Source organism: Notothenia rossii (assembly GCF_949606895.1).
Source record: "Notothenia rossii genome assembly, chromosome: 8".
NCBI lineage: Eukaryota > Metazoa > Chordata > Actinopteri > Perciformes > Nototheniidae > Notothenia > Notothenia rossii.
The window spans coordinates 42,195,074-42,210,049 of NC_136906.1; the positions used below are offsets into that span (position 1 = coordinate 42,195,074).

The following is a 14,976-nucleotide window of genomic DNA, read 5'->3' on the forward strand; positions in this document are numbered from 1 at the left end:
GGAGGGACTCGGAGTTGAACCGCTCCTCCTTCGCGTCGAAAGGAGCCAGTTGAGGTGGTTCGGGCACCTAGTTAGGATGCCACCTGGGCGCCTCCCTAGGGAGGTGTTCCAGGCACGTCCAGCTGGGAAGAGACCAAGGGGTAAACCTAGGACCAGGTGGAGGGATTATATCTCTTCGCTGGCCTGGGAGCGCCTTGGGATCCCCCAGTCAGAGCTGGTTGATGTGGCCAGGGAAAAGAAAGTTTGGGGCTCTCTGCTGGAACTGCTACTTCCGTGACCCGACCATGGATAAGCGGGAGAAGATGGATGGATGGATGAATAGTTTCATGTCCGCTTACCTTAGAAACGTAAAATGCCATGTCAGTGTGCAGATGGGGAGCATGTTAGCTTAGCTTGGTAGCTTCAGCGAGCTCTGGAACTTTCAGCTCGGTAGCAGCAGGTCCTGCCTCGGCTCCGCCTCTTTGCCCTTATTTGGAGCAGGCTGGAGAAAGCGGGAGTTGAACTCTGACGTCACTGTCGAGCCGTTAGTGGCCGACTCCGCCTACTAACGGTACAGCCACACAGCAGCTTTAAAAAAATCTTCCAACGCTTCCAACGCTTCTCTGCCCATTGACTTTGAATGGGAGTGACGTCACTTTGCCTCGCTTTTCACAGAACTGCATTGTGGGGAAGCAAAGCAAAGATTTTCAGGATTTTCAGGATTTTCAGGATTCAAAAGTTGAGCAATGTTCAACTTTTGAAGCTGAGCTGGAAGCGTCAGCCAATCAAATCCCGTTTATGCAAATCTGCAGTACAAACGCTAGCCAATCAAACCGCGTGCAAGCTGGGAGAGCCAGACCGCAGTTCATTTCCTCATATTCCAAACGAGGAATTACTGTAGCAAATCACCCGGTTCTTTACGACCAGAATTATTTACCGGGATACAAACCGGAGGAACCAGGCATGGAGGGAGGTGGCAGAGACAGTGGGTGAAACTGGTAGGTTTTCGCCTGTTTGGGGATTTTATATCCAGTTTACTTCGTTTAAACATTGCAAGCAAGCATAGACAGTATCTTTAGCCAGCATGGAATGTAGCATAAAATAGCACCATAGACATTCATCTCATACATGTTCATCATAGCACTTCCCGCTGACACTTGTTGGGGCAGAACCTCTGCTCCTCGCGTTCCTTTATGAATGGGTCAGATTAACAGAGGAAGAATTCAAAGCAACCAGGATAAGGGTTAAACAATAATATTTTAATGGTAAAAGATACAATACATCACCTAATCACCTAATCATGAAGTACTCTGCAACAGCAGCTTCAAAATGCAGAGTATTCCGGGCCAAAGTTCTACCACCGCGTGAGACACCTCTCACGAACGGCCAGTGGGAACAACAGCGCCAAGCCTCAAAATCATCACAACATTTATACACAGGTGGGGAGGAGTTTTGTCGCTTGCTCCTCCCTAGCTATTTTTTATTGGCGAGTTCACTTCTCCTATTTCCAGCTTCTTGTTACACATATTGCTATTATTGATACAAAGTAATCAAACACACACATATATTTCAAGATATATAGACTTCTCTGATATTTTCATATGCTGTATCTAATGGAGAATGTCTCCTCCCCCTGCCATGCAGAACTGCTCTCTCTTCATACAGAGTAATAAAACATGTTTAAGCTAATTTCTCCACACTGTTTGTAGCAATTTAGTACCCACACATGAAAGAATAAACAGAGAAATCAAATAAAACACCAACACATATATGGTTCAGCAATAATCACATATATTTACTGCAATAGACAGACTTCTTCCCTAAACGTCTTTCACGCTAACACATTTTCACCCTTAACAGAAGTTAATCGTTCTTGTAGCCTAAGGGCTTCTGTGAACTTCCTTTCACCTTGAAGTCAACTTACTAGGAATGAATATATTTTATTGATAAGCTCAAAAGGACCTTTGTCTCGTTTACTGTGTGACCCAATTATCAAGGCCTGCAGGATGTGCATCATTAACTAACAAGAATTTAACTGTATTATCTGAGGAAAATGTCTCTGGGAATTCCCCTGTTAATTGCAAGGACTATTGATAATTAACTCAAAGGGCCTCTTCTTGGTATCTGCAAGGCAGAAGTAACTCAAGGCAGGAATCACAAGTTTAACATACATTTTATATCATTAAAATGAATATACCAGAAATACACTATCAAACTTTCTGCCTCCCTCACACTTTACCTCTGCCACATCATAGACTATAATGCATCACATTAATGCACACAATGTCATACTACTTTCTGCACATATTCTAAGTGGAGAAGAACCTGGGTTTTTTGCTTTGTATGTCGGGGGCGGGATATTCATGTGATTGGTTGTATGTCGCGTTGCTCGCAAAAATCCTCAAGCTCTCAGACACGCCCAGCTCCAAGATTTTCAAGATTTTTTCAAAGCTGCTGTGTGGACGTACCATAAGGGCTTCTCGGCAACTCTGCAGAATCCTATGGGTGACGTCACGTACCCTAAGTCCATTTATATAGAGTCTATGGGCTGGAAGTGTTCATGCTGGGTAGTTTATTTAGCTAAAAGGGAAAAGTATTTTTGGGCCAAAAGGACATAATGGAAGCTGTAGTACCACCGTTTGGCCACCAGGGCCATTCCAAAAGATCAATGTCAATGGCCAGCGCACTTACTGGGTGCTTGGACTTAACTCTGTTTCATTCTCACTCTGTGCATAGTGCTGCTTGTTTGTCGCTGGCACACATGTTCACACATATAACAGGCACAGTTACAGACGACCCTTCCCCCAGGTTTTTGCTTATGCAAGTTTTCTTGAATTTTATATTTTTTGACATTTCTTTGTCTTTTTCTCCGTCTCTCAGGATGGAGTTCGTATGGAGGAAATAGTTGAGGGCTGTGTTGGAGCACTACATATTCTGGCCAGAGACCCAATTAACAGAGGAGAGATTGCAAACATGCAGACCATACCCCTGTTTGTACAGGTACGCTCACATGCATGCTGTGACATGAAGAAATCAGTGGATACTTGGAGGAGGGGAAATGTTGCTCTCATTGGTGGAAAATATACTTCTTGCTTGAATATATTTTGCCCATTGCAGGTCTGAAAAGGTTGATTGATAAAAGTTCCTCGTACATTAGTTTTCTAACCGTGATATGTAAACATTTGCAAAAATTAAAAAACTATGCACAGTTGATAAAGAAGATGATAAATGTTTGAGCAATAATAATAATTTTGCCAACATTTTACGAACTTCATTTGAATAGAATTACTGGACTGTTGTTGTCTGCATCCAGCAAGGAATTTTGCAAGGTCAACACAGCTTAAAATGACAACTGTAATTCTGAAAATGAAGAGGAGGTCTATTGGGACAAAATATTTGTCACAGAAACAAAATGCTTTGAACGTGTGTGTGTGTGTGTGTGTGTGGGGGTGTGTGTGTGTGTGTGTGTGTGTGTGTGTGTGTGTGTGTGTGTGTGTGTGTGTGTGTGTGTGTGTGTGTGTGTGTGTGTGTGTGTGTGTGTGTGTGTGTGTGTGTGTGTGTGTGTGTGTGTGTGTGTGTGTCCAGCTGCTGTACTCATATGTGGAGAACGTGAAGCGGGTGTCAGCGGGCGTCCTGTGTGAGTTGGCTCTGGACAAACAGTCTGCAGAGCTGATCGACTCAGAGGGAGCATCAGCCCCGCTCATGGAGCTGTTGCACTCCAACAACGAGGGAATCGGTACGCATTTTACCCACCTCAACCACTAGATATTGCCCGATACATGCAGTTATTGCTGTCTATGGAAACATCTGTTACTACCTACCACCTACTTACTGTGATCTGATATAACTTTAGTTGATGGGATTAGTCTTTTACATTTTAGTTGTTGCATTGGAACCAGCTCAGTTCGTCTCCCATAGAAGCCTCGAAAAACTATAAACTCCTGGAAAAGTGTTCTTCAGGCAGAGAAAAAACTGCCGCAGATCTGTGTGAAGTAACAAGCTGTAACCTTCCTTAAAGGTGGGGTGTGTAATTTTGGAGAAACCAGCTCGAGTGCGCTAGAATTTGAAAATAATTGAAAAATCTGCCACTTCCTTGCAGAGCCCCTCCTCCAACACACACAAACGCGTACATGAACAATGAGGGCACGAGATAAGTTTGTGCACAGATGGAAGGCTGACAGGCAGGTGGCCATCCAGTTATTTTAGCCGGGCCGGCTAAAATGATTGGTCGTGCTTTTTACAGTACTACGGTTTCCACAGAGGAAATTTTTTTATGTATTTATTGTCAAAGCATTTAATATATTCATTGCTATCAGGATGTTAAGAGCATTCCATGGAAGATAACAAAAAGTTATTCTGAAATAAATTACATACCCCGCCTTTAAGTTATTACATGAAACATATACAAACGTCAAGTTTTGTTTTATTTTTTCTACAGGCCTTTCAATCGTGATAGCTTAGACCGTAGATCTTTTAGTTTTAGACACCAAACTGAATAATTAGGGCAGGACGGAGGCAGGACAGCTCCGGAGGGCGGTTAGGAAGGCAGTGCTGGGAGAGCTCCGGAGGACGGGCAGCAAGGCAGCACCGGGACAGCTCCGGAGGAGGGGCAGCAAGGCAGCGCCGGGACAGCTCCTGAGGACGGGCAGAAAGGCAGCGCTGGGACAGCGCCGGGACAGCTCCGGAGGACGGGCAGGAACATGGCGTAGGCCGCGATGGGGCCCCTTCGGGGTCAGCTGGATTGACGGTGCAGGAGCACAGGAATCGGGAGCACTGGAAGCTGGGGATGGCAGGACAGGAACCGGTGTTGGCGGGACAGGAACCGGTGTCGGCCGGACAGGAACCGGAGCAGCCGGGACAGGTGCAGACGGAATCCACGATGGGAAAGGCACAGACGAGACCTTGGACAGAACATGGGCTGGTATCAGTGGGATCCCGGATGGGGCAAGGGCTGGTGTTGACTGGACCCCAGACGGAACAAGGGCTGGTGTCGACGGAACCGCCAACGGAACAGGACACGGTGTCTGCGGAAGAGGCATCAGCAGGACCCCCAACATAACTGGACATGGTGTAGGCGGGACCCCTGGCGGGTCAGGATCTGGTGGCAGCGGGACCTCTGACTGAACAGGATTCGGAGCTGGCTGGACCTCCGACAGAACAGGTGTTGGCGGGACCCCCGGCGTGACAGGTGTCGGCGGGACCCCCAACAGGTCAAGGCACGGAGTTGGCAGGACTCCCAGCGGAACCCCCAACTAAACAGGACAAGGAGTTGGCAGGACCCCCCGCGATACAGGTGACGGCGGGACCCCCAACGGAACAGGACACAGAGTTAACAGGACCCCCAGCGGAATCCCCAACGGACCAGGACATGGGGTTGGCAGGACCCCCGACAAAACAGGTGTCGGCTTAACCCTCAATGGAACAGGACATGGGGTTGGCAGGACCCTCGGCAGAACAGTAGTCGGCAGGACCCCCAACAGGACAGGACACGGAGTTGGCAGGACCTTCAGCGGAACCCCCAACGAAACAGGACAAGGAGTTGGCAGGACCCCCGGCGAGACAGGTGATGGCGGGAACCCCAACAGAACAGGACACAGAGTTGGCAGGACCCCCAGCGGAACCTCCAACGGACCAGGATATTGGGTTGGCAGGACCCCCGGCAGAACAGTAGTCGGCTGGACCCCCAACGGCACAGGACATGGAGTTGGCAGGACCCCAGACAAAACAGATGTTGGCTGGACCCCCAACGGAACAAAGCATGGAGTTGGGACATGAGTTGGGACTTGAGAAGGGACTAGAGGAAGGAAATGAGAAGGGATTTCAGAAGGGATTTGAGAGGGGACTTGAGAGGGGATTAGAGAAGGGACTTGAGTAGGAACTAGAGAGGGGATTAGAGAAGGGACTAGAGAAGGGACTTGAGTAGGGACTGGAGAAGGGACTTGAGATGGGACTAGAGAGGGGACTTCAGAGGGGACTTCAGAGGGGACTAGAGAAGGGACTAGAGAAGGGACTTGGGAAGGGACTAGAGAAGGGACTAGAGATGGGACTTGAGATGGAACTAGAGGAGGGACCATGGCTGCTGGGGCCGGAACCAAAGCCTCAAAGCTACCGAAAAAGTCCCCCACCCATTCGGGTATTAACTCCCTTGACCAGGGCCTCAAGGTTACTTATTGGCGTGCCATAAAGATGATAGACTGCCTCGCTTAAATACTGGAGGCAGTCATTCTTTAAGCACATTAAATTGTACGTCACCTCGTACAGGCTGTCTGCTGGGTCCATTGTAGGTTAGATTATTCTGTCGAGATGAGTGAAGCAGGCAGGACCTAAATGCAGATTAAACAGAAAATACCTTTATTTCAAGGCTACAAGTGAACATACAGAGCTCTCCCCCATGAACACAGTCAACAACAAACAATAATCTCACAACGACAGACAGAAAAACCAGAATTTAAATGCACACAAGTAATCACACAAACAAGACACAGGTGAGGAGGGGGGAGAAAACACAGGAGCACAAGGTGAACAGAATCAGGTAATCAGGTAGGAGGGAACACAGAGACAGGAAGCAACAGGCAATACGGGGGATGAACACTTTTCAAAAATAAAACAGGAAACCAAAGACAGATCTAGACATGACAAAACACAACACAGACAGATCGTGACAAGTTCTAGCACTTGATTGAAAAGGGGACATCATACTTTACCCCCAACTTTGTGCCAAACATTGGTGAGTTATTTTGCCTGACCTACAGGCTGCGCAAATAGCGAGCCAAATAATTGAATGTGTTCCTTTTTTTCCATGAGTCTAAAAGCAATTCATGTTTTGGATGGGAAGTGTGTGCTTCAAAATGCTTTGGGGTGTCAGAGAGAATAAATGAGTGTTTGCCTTCTCTCATATAATCTGTTCATAAATGACTCCTTCTCCCTGCAGCCACATATGCTGCAGCAGTGCTCTTCCGTATATCGGAGGACAAGAGTTCAGACTACAGGAAGAGAGTATCAGTGGAGCTCACACACTCGCTCTTCAAACATGACCATGCAGCCTGGGAAATGGTAAGGATGGTGTGTGTGTGTGTGTGTGTGTGTGTGTGTGTGTGTGTGTGTGTGTGTGTGTGTGTGTGTGTGTGTGTGTGTGTGTGTGTGTGTGTGTGTGTGTGTGTGTGTGTGTGTGTGTGTGTGTGTGTGTGTGTGTGTGTGTGTGTGTGTGTGTGTGTGTGTGTGTGTCATGACAGAAATATTTAACTCTGGTGTACTGTTTACGTGTATACGATCTCAGAATGAAATGTATAGAACAATTACTTTCTATTCCTGTTTTACTGTACCCTTGCACTTCCTTCTATCCTAACATTAACTTGGTAGGTTGGATAATTGGTCAGTGTGTCAGGTTTTCTCCTTGGAACTATCTAAAAGTATTATCCCCCATATCAAACCCTCCCATCCTAAAACAGCCATTCCATATGAAGTACCCCGAGGTTCTGTCCTGGGTCCACTACACAGACCCATGGTGCTTAGGGTATCCATAATGACAGTATTGATTTGTATTACAAAGCAGATGATGCCAAACTTTAGAGCCTATAAGTATTTACTTTAAAATGCCCCTATTTCTCTGCACACCTATCAGGTGAAACTACTAAACAGACTCAAGTTAAAGAAATGTTACTGTACACATTTCTAAGTACCACACACTCACTCACACATACAACCACACACACTCTTCACCATACCACCTCACCCATCTGTTGCCTTCTATTAGTATTCCTTCAGACTATACAAACATGTGTTTATGAGAGATATGATTACTAATACCTAACTTAGCCCAACAGGCCTCCATCTGTGTCCTCTCGAATACATTAAATCTATAAAAAATGAATGGGATGATGTTAGATACCAAACTAACATAAACACAGTGATTCAAAAAATGGAATAAATCGAATTTCATCAAAATTATTTAAAAATCTGAATAAAGAATATGCTATCAAAGCAGTGACCGAGTGTCCACAAAGATCTTATAAATGACACATGTATAAATCATCACCCATTTGTTCATCCATTTGTGTTTTCTTATGTGAGCAATTACCCAGTTGTTCAGTTAAACAATATTTACTCTGAGAGTTTGGTCAATGGCATTGATTGATAAGGTGTGTGTGTGTGTGCGTGTGTGTGTGTGTGTGTGTGTGTGTGTGTGTGTGTATGTGTGTGTGTGTGTGTGTGTGTGTGTGTGTCTCGACATTCACTGTTTCCCCAGCGTTGAATACTTTATTGACCTGTCTAAAGCAGAAACAGAGTTGTTATAGCCATGTATAGCAATATTGATTATTTTTTTCATATGCCTCTGTGTGTCTCTCTCCAGGCCCATACTGTCATTCCTCTGGAGCCTACATATCTATCTGATGGTAAGAACTTAGATTAAAAAAAAAACAACAACACATATTTAACATGTTGTGGGGTTTTAGCATCTTAAACACCTGCAGGATGAATGCTCGTGATATTTCCTTTTGTTTTGTCTGGACAGATTTTGTGACCATGATAGCAATGCAACATTGCAAGATTATGTCAATTAGTTGCAACATAGAGTGCTGCAACTGTGAACATGTTTAACCAAAAACTTGAGGCAGAGTCAAGATGTGATAAAATGCTAACTAATTTTAAGGCTAAGGACTCGTGCTCCACTCTGTGAGGGCTGAGTTCATAGATGGGCGTGGTCTGAGCAATGGGTGTGTGTTTAAGTGTTGATTGAGATATTAATTATGAAATCTAGATTTGTGCTTGCAATGTAAGGCAAGGCAAGGCAAGTTTATTTATATAGCACCTTTCAGCACGCAACAATTCAAAGTGATTTACAAAATAAAATAAAAGACATTTAAGAATAAATACAGCAGAAACACATTATATAATGGTATTTTACAACAGGCATTTAAGAAGCAAAGATAATAAATTAAACACAACAGTTATACAATACATGAATAAAATGCATACTGCAGTACAAATATGAACTGATCAATTAAAAGCAGCGGCAAAAATATATGTTTTCAGTCTCGATTTGAAAATAGTCAGTGTTTCAGGGGACGTGCATGATTCGGGCAGTTTGTTCCAGTTTGTCGCGGCATAATAGCTAAACGCCGCTTCTCCATGTTTTGTTCTTGCTTTCGAAACCGAGAGCAGACCCGTCCCAGAAGACCTGAGACACCTTGATTAATATATTAATATACTTTGGTCCTAAACCATTTTGTGATTTAAAAACTATCAATAATACTTTAAAATAAATTCATTGGCCGAGTTAAAGCCAGTGTAAAGACTTGAGAACTGGACTGATGTGACCCACTCTTTTACTGTTAGTGAGGACTCGTGCAGCAGCGTTCTGTATCAGCTGCAGCTTTCTGATGGATTTTTTGTCAGCCCTGTGAATACACTATTGCAGTCGTCGAGTCTACTGAAGATAAAAGCATGGACAAGCTTTTCTAAATCCTGTTGTGTCATTAGTTTTTTAATAATAGATACAGTATGTTAATCAGGTGATAGTATGCACCCCTAATAAATGTTGTAATGTGACTGTTGAAATTCAGGTCTGAGTCCATCTACACCTAGATTTCTAGCTTTATTAGTTGTTTTGTAGTCTGCCGACTGAAGCTCTGCGATTACTTTCAATTGGTCCTTCTTTGCTCCAAAAACAATGATCTCAGTTTTTTGTTTTGTCAGTTGGAGAAAGTACTGACTCATCCAGTCATTGATATACTCAATGCACTTGCTCAGTGTTCTAATCAGAGAATAGTCCATCCATCCATCTTCTCCCGCTTATCCGTGGTCGGGTCGCGGAGGTAGCAGTTCCAGCAGAGAGCCCCAAACTTTATTTTCCCTTGCCACATCAACCAGCTCTGACTGGGGGATCCCAAGGCGCTCCCAGGCCAGCGAAGAGATATAATCCCTCCACCTTGTCCTAGGTCTACCCCTTGGTCTCTTCCCAGCTGGACGTGCCTGGAACACCTCCCTAGGGAGGCGCCCAGGTGGCATCCTAACTAGCTGCCCGAACCACCTCAACTGGCTCCTTTCGACGCGAAGGAGGAGCGGTTCAACTCTGAGTCCCTCCCGGATGACCGAACTTCTCACCTTATCCCTAAGGGAGACACCAGCCACCCTGCGGAGAAAACCCATCTCGGCCGCTTGTACCCGAGATCTCGGTCTTTCGGTCATGACCCATCCTTCATGACCATAGGTGAGGGTAGGAACGAAAATGGCCCGGTAGACAGAGAGCTTTGTCTTCTGGCTCAGGTCCCTTTTCGTCACAACGGTGCGGTATAGCGACTGCAGTACCGCTTCCGCTGCTCCGATTCTCCGACACATCTCACACTCCATTGTTCCCTCACTCGAGAACAAGACCCCGAGATACTTGAACGCCTTCACTTGGGGTAAGGACTCATTCCCTACTTGGAGTGGACAGTCCATCGGTTTCCTGCTGAGAACCATGGCCTCAGATTTGGAGGTGCTGATCCTTATCCCAGCCGCTTCACACTCGGTTGGAAACCGATCCAGTGAGTGCTGAAGGTCGCAGACCGATGAAGCAATCAGAACCACATCATCCGCAAAAAGCAGTGGTGTAATCCTTAGTCCACCGAACTGCAGAACCCCTCCCCCACGACTACGCCTCGAAATTCGATCCATGTATATTACAAACAGGATTGGTGACAAAGCGCAGCCCTGTTGGAGGCCAACCCTCACCTGAAATGGGTCTGACTTACTGCCGAGGACCCGGACACAGCTCTCGCTTTGGGAGTACAGAGATTGGATGGCCCTGAGTAGAGACCCCCTCATCCCATACTCCCGCAGCACCTCCCACAGTAACTCCCTGGGAACCCGGTCATACGCCTTCTCCAAGTCTATAAAACACATGTAGACTGGATAAGCGTACTCCCAGGCCCCCTCCAGGATCCTTCCGAGAGTAAAAATTTGATCCGTCGTTCCACGACCAGGACGGAATCCGCATTGTGCATAGGGCGGAGTTGTCGGGTTCAGGAGTTCCTCAAAGTGCTCCTTCCAACGCCCTAACACTCCATCAGTTGAGGTCAACAACGTCCCATCCGTACTGTACACAGCTTGGATGGTTCCCTCCTTCCCCCTCCTGAGGTGTCGGACAGTTTTCCAGAACAACTTTGGTGCCGCCCGAAAGTCCTTTTTCATGTCTTCTCCTAATTTCTCCCACACCCGCTGCTTTGCCTCGGCCACGGCTGAGGCTGCTGCCCTTCGGGCCTGTCGATGCCTTCCAACTGCCTCGGGAGTCCCCCGGGATAACAAATCCCTGAAGGCCTCCTTCTTCAGTCGGACGGCTTCCCTGACCACCGGTGTCCACCAGGAGGTTTTAGGGTTACCGCCCCTTGAGGCACCTAGGACCTTGAGACCACAGCTCCCCGCCGCGGCTTCGGCAATAGAGGCTTTGAACACCGACCACTCTGGTTCAATGTTCCCAACCTCCACAGGAAAGCCCGAAAAGCTCCGCCGGAGGTGTGAGTTGAAGGCCTCCTGAACTTGGGCCTCCTCCAGACATTCCCAGTTCACTCGAACTACACGTTTGGGCTTACCAGGTCTATCCAGAGGCTTCCCTCGCCACTCGACCCAACTCACCACCAGATGGAGATCAGTTGACAACTCCGCCCCTCTCTTTACCCGAGTGTCCTAAACATACGGCCTCAGGTCCGATGATACGATAACAAAGTTGATCATGGACCTTCTGCCTAGGGTGCTCTGGTACCACGTACACTTATGAGCATCCTTATGTTCGAACATGGTGTTTGTTATAGCCAATCCATGACTAGCACAGAAGTCCATTAACAAACCACCACTCCGGTTCAGATCAGGGGGGCCGTTCCTCCCAATCACTCCCCTCCAAGTGTCTCCATCATTGCCCACATGTGCGTTGAAGTCTCCCAGCAAGATTAAAAAGTCCCCTTCAGGAGCCCCATACAGGACTCTTTCCAGGGTTTCCAAGAAGGCTGTATACTCTGAACTGCTGTTGGCTGCATAAGCACACACAACAGTCAGAGTTTTCCCCCCCATAACCCGCAGGCGTTGGGAGGCGACCCTCTCATCCACTGGGGTAAACTCCAACAACGAAGCACCCAACCGGGGACTTGTGAGTATCCCCACACCCGCCCGGCGCCTCACACCTTGAGCAACTCCGGAGAAGAATAGAGTCCAACCCCTACCCAGAAGTAAGGTTCCAGAGCCGACGCTGTGCGTAGAGGTGAGCCCAATCAGATCAAACTGGTAACGCTCCACCGCACAAGCTCCGACTCCTTCCCCCCCAGAGAGGTGACGTTCCACGTCCCCAAAGTCAGCTTCTGTCGCCTGGGTCTTGTCCGTCGAGACCCTCTGCCTTCGGCAGTTGTTTATGATAGTATCGTTCGTTCCGGTGCACTCCGGCAGGACTATAGCACATCGAGATTAAGATTAAACACATTTCTTTCACTTGGGAATACACATATTCCTTCCTCTTCCTTCTCTCTGTCTATACCTGTGTACTCTCATGTTCCGATTAACCCGGTTTCCCCAAATGTATTTCTTTTTGGTGTCTATATACGCCGGGATCCGGAGTCATGGATGATCCTGCGGTCCTGTGTCATGGATCGCGAGTCCTGGATCTTGAGTCGTGGCCGTGGTCCTGGATCATAAATCCTGGATGGATATCCTCGTGGATTCATCTTCCTATTATACACACATGCATTTCCAAACATTTGGACTACCTATGTTGCAAATGTATTATCTTTTCAATTTATACAGGGCATATATTGCACATCTGTCCATCCTGGGAGGGGGATCCCTCCTCTGTTGCTCTCCCTGAGGTTTCTCCCATTTTTCCCTTTAAACTGTGGGTTTTCTCTGGAAGTTTTTCCTTGTACGGTGTGAGGGTCTAAGGACAGAGGGTGTCGTATTGTCATACTGATATTCTGTACAAACTGTGAAGTCCACTGAGACAAATGTAACATTTGTGATATTGGGCTATATAAATAAACATTGATTGATTGATTGATGGATTGATTGATTGATTGATTGATTGATGACATATAACTATGGAGAACCATATTTGTGTTAATTACTGTTCGTGGTAATTTGAAAACAAATGCCGGTGGTGTCGGACACACACAAACACACCGAACACACGCACAGATCGGAGCTGAGCACACACACACACACACACACACACACACACACACACACACACACACACACACACACACACACACACACACACACACACACATCATGCGCCCAGGTGACAGGACATCTCCTTCATAAAACGAGGGAGAATACTCTGGTAGTTCGATGTGTGTATGTGTGTGTGGTTAAATGTAGCAGCTTAAATCTCTAATCAGCTGTTCTAATGAAGGGAAACGCAGTGAAGTAAAAAGTAAAAGGCACAGCTCTTTGCAGCTGGTGCTGCTCTTCTCAGATTATGCTGAGTTACACGTTACTGCCTCCAGTGCCCTGTACGACGAAGCCAGTTCAACAGACCCTGGATATGCTCGATTTACCCGGCTTAACTCACCCTAACAAACGCGATGTCGTTAAGCGGTCCTACGAAGCTGGTTATCAACTCAGTAAATCAACCAGTCCGGCTGAGAGCGCGTTCATGTGAAAGGGACGGGGTTAGCAACATTTGACCACAAACATGGAGACGCATGCTGACAGCGCAGCGTCATACTTCATGAATGAATAGTGGAAATAGCAAATCCTGCTTCGTAGTACAGGCCACTGGTGCCGCAGAGATTTCATAAAGTGAAGGAGGTTTTCCTTCTATAAAACAGCTGTGGGCAGCAGATACTGTGAGTCACGGACAGGAATCCCTCAATTTAAATAAAACGAGGCCCCGCTTTATTAACTCGTGTGAACGAGAAAGTAAAACGTGGCCACGTTTTATTTATTTTTCTCTCAATTAACCCTCCAGGGCTCCGTAGTAATTGCCTATTGAGACAATGTTTTTTCTGTCCTTTATGTATGAACTCAACCAATTCAGAACTGTTCCTGAAACTCCCACCCAGTTTTCCAGACGGTCTATCAATATGTTGTGGTCAACAGTATCAAACGCAGCGCTGAGATCTAATAAGACTAACACTGATATTCTGCCACTGTCTGTGTTTAAATTGATGTAATTTAAGACCTTAACAAGAGCAGTCTCAGTGCTGTGGTTTGGTGGAAAGCCTGACTGGAACACATCAAAACTGTCATTTAAAAACATGAAATGACTCAACTGTTGAAAAACAACTTTTTCAATCAATTTATTTAAAAAGGAAGGTTTGATATTGGCCTGTAATTATTCAATTTGGATGCGTCCAGGTTATGCTTTTTTAGGAGCGGTTTAATTACTGCAGTTTTCAGGGCTGTGGAAATACAGTGGATAGACTAACTTACTATATGAAGTAGATCTGAGGCCAAGCAATGAGAAACGTTTTTTTTAAATCCTGTTAGAATAATATTGAGGCAGCAGGAGGAGGATTTCAGATGTTGAATAATTTTGGCCCTGGTTCCGGCCCCAGCAGCCATGGTTCCATGCTCCAGTGCCGGCCCACACAGCCATGGTTCCGTGCTCCAGTACCATCCCACACAGCCATGGTTCCGTGTTCTGGTTCTGTGCCCAGCAGCCATGGTTCCGGCTACAGAACCGGCCCACTCAGCCATGGTTCCAGGCCCAGTCCTGGTCCCAGCAGCCATGGTTCCGGCTTCAGTTCCGGCCCCAGCAGCCATGGTTCCGGCTTCAGTACCGGCCCCAGTAGCCATGGTCCCGACTCCAGTTTCGGCTCCAGGACTGGCTTACCGGCCGACGCCAGCTCTCCGAGTCCTGTCGGCGTACCGGCCAATGTCAGCTCCCCGAGGCCTGTCGGCGTACCGGCTGACTCCAGCACCTCGTCTCCAGTTGGCTCTCCAGCGGACGCCAGCTCCCCGTGTCCTGTCGGCGTAACGACCGACACAAGTTCCCTCTCAAGTCCCCTCTCATGTCTCCTCTCGAGTTCC

The 14,976-nt window shown here is 46.8% G+C and overlaps 1 protein-coding gene across 2 annotated transcripts in view; it reads left to right on the forward strand.

Moving 5' to 3' along the window:
* LOC307017377 (junction plakoglobin-like) overlaps positions 1-14,976 on the forward strand; it is a 708,820-nt gene that overhangs the window by 676,621 nt on the left and 17,223 nt on the right. Inside the window, exons 14-17 of one of the 2 annotated variants that reach the window (XM_079646967.1) lie at positions 2,860-2,979; positions 3,565-3,715; positions 6,911-7,032; positions 8,330-8,372. In XM_079646967.1, coding sequence (XP_079503093.1) covers positions 2,860-2,979; positions 3,565-3,715; positions 6,911-7,032; positions 8,330-8,372 — 436 coding nt within the window. The remainder of the gene's footprint in view (positions 1-2,859; positions 2,980-3,564; positions 3,716-6,910; positions 7,033-8,329; positions 8,373-14,976) is intronic. The other variant, XM_079646968.1, reaches the window with a different exon arrangement.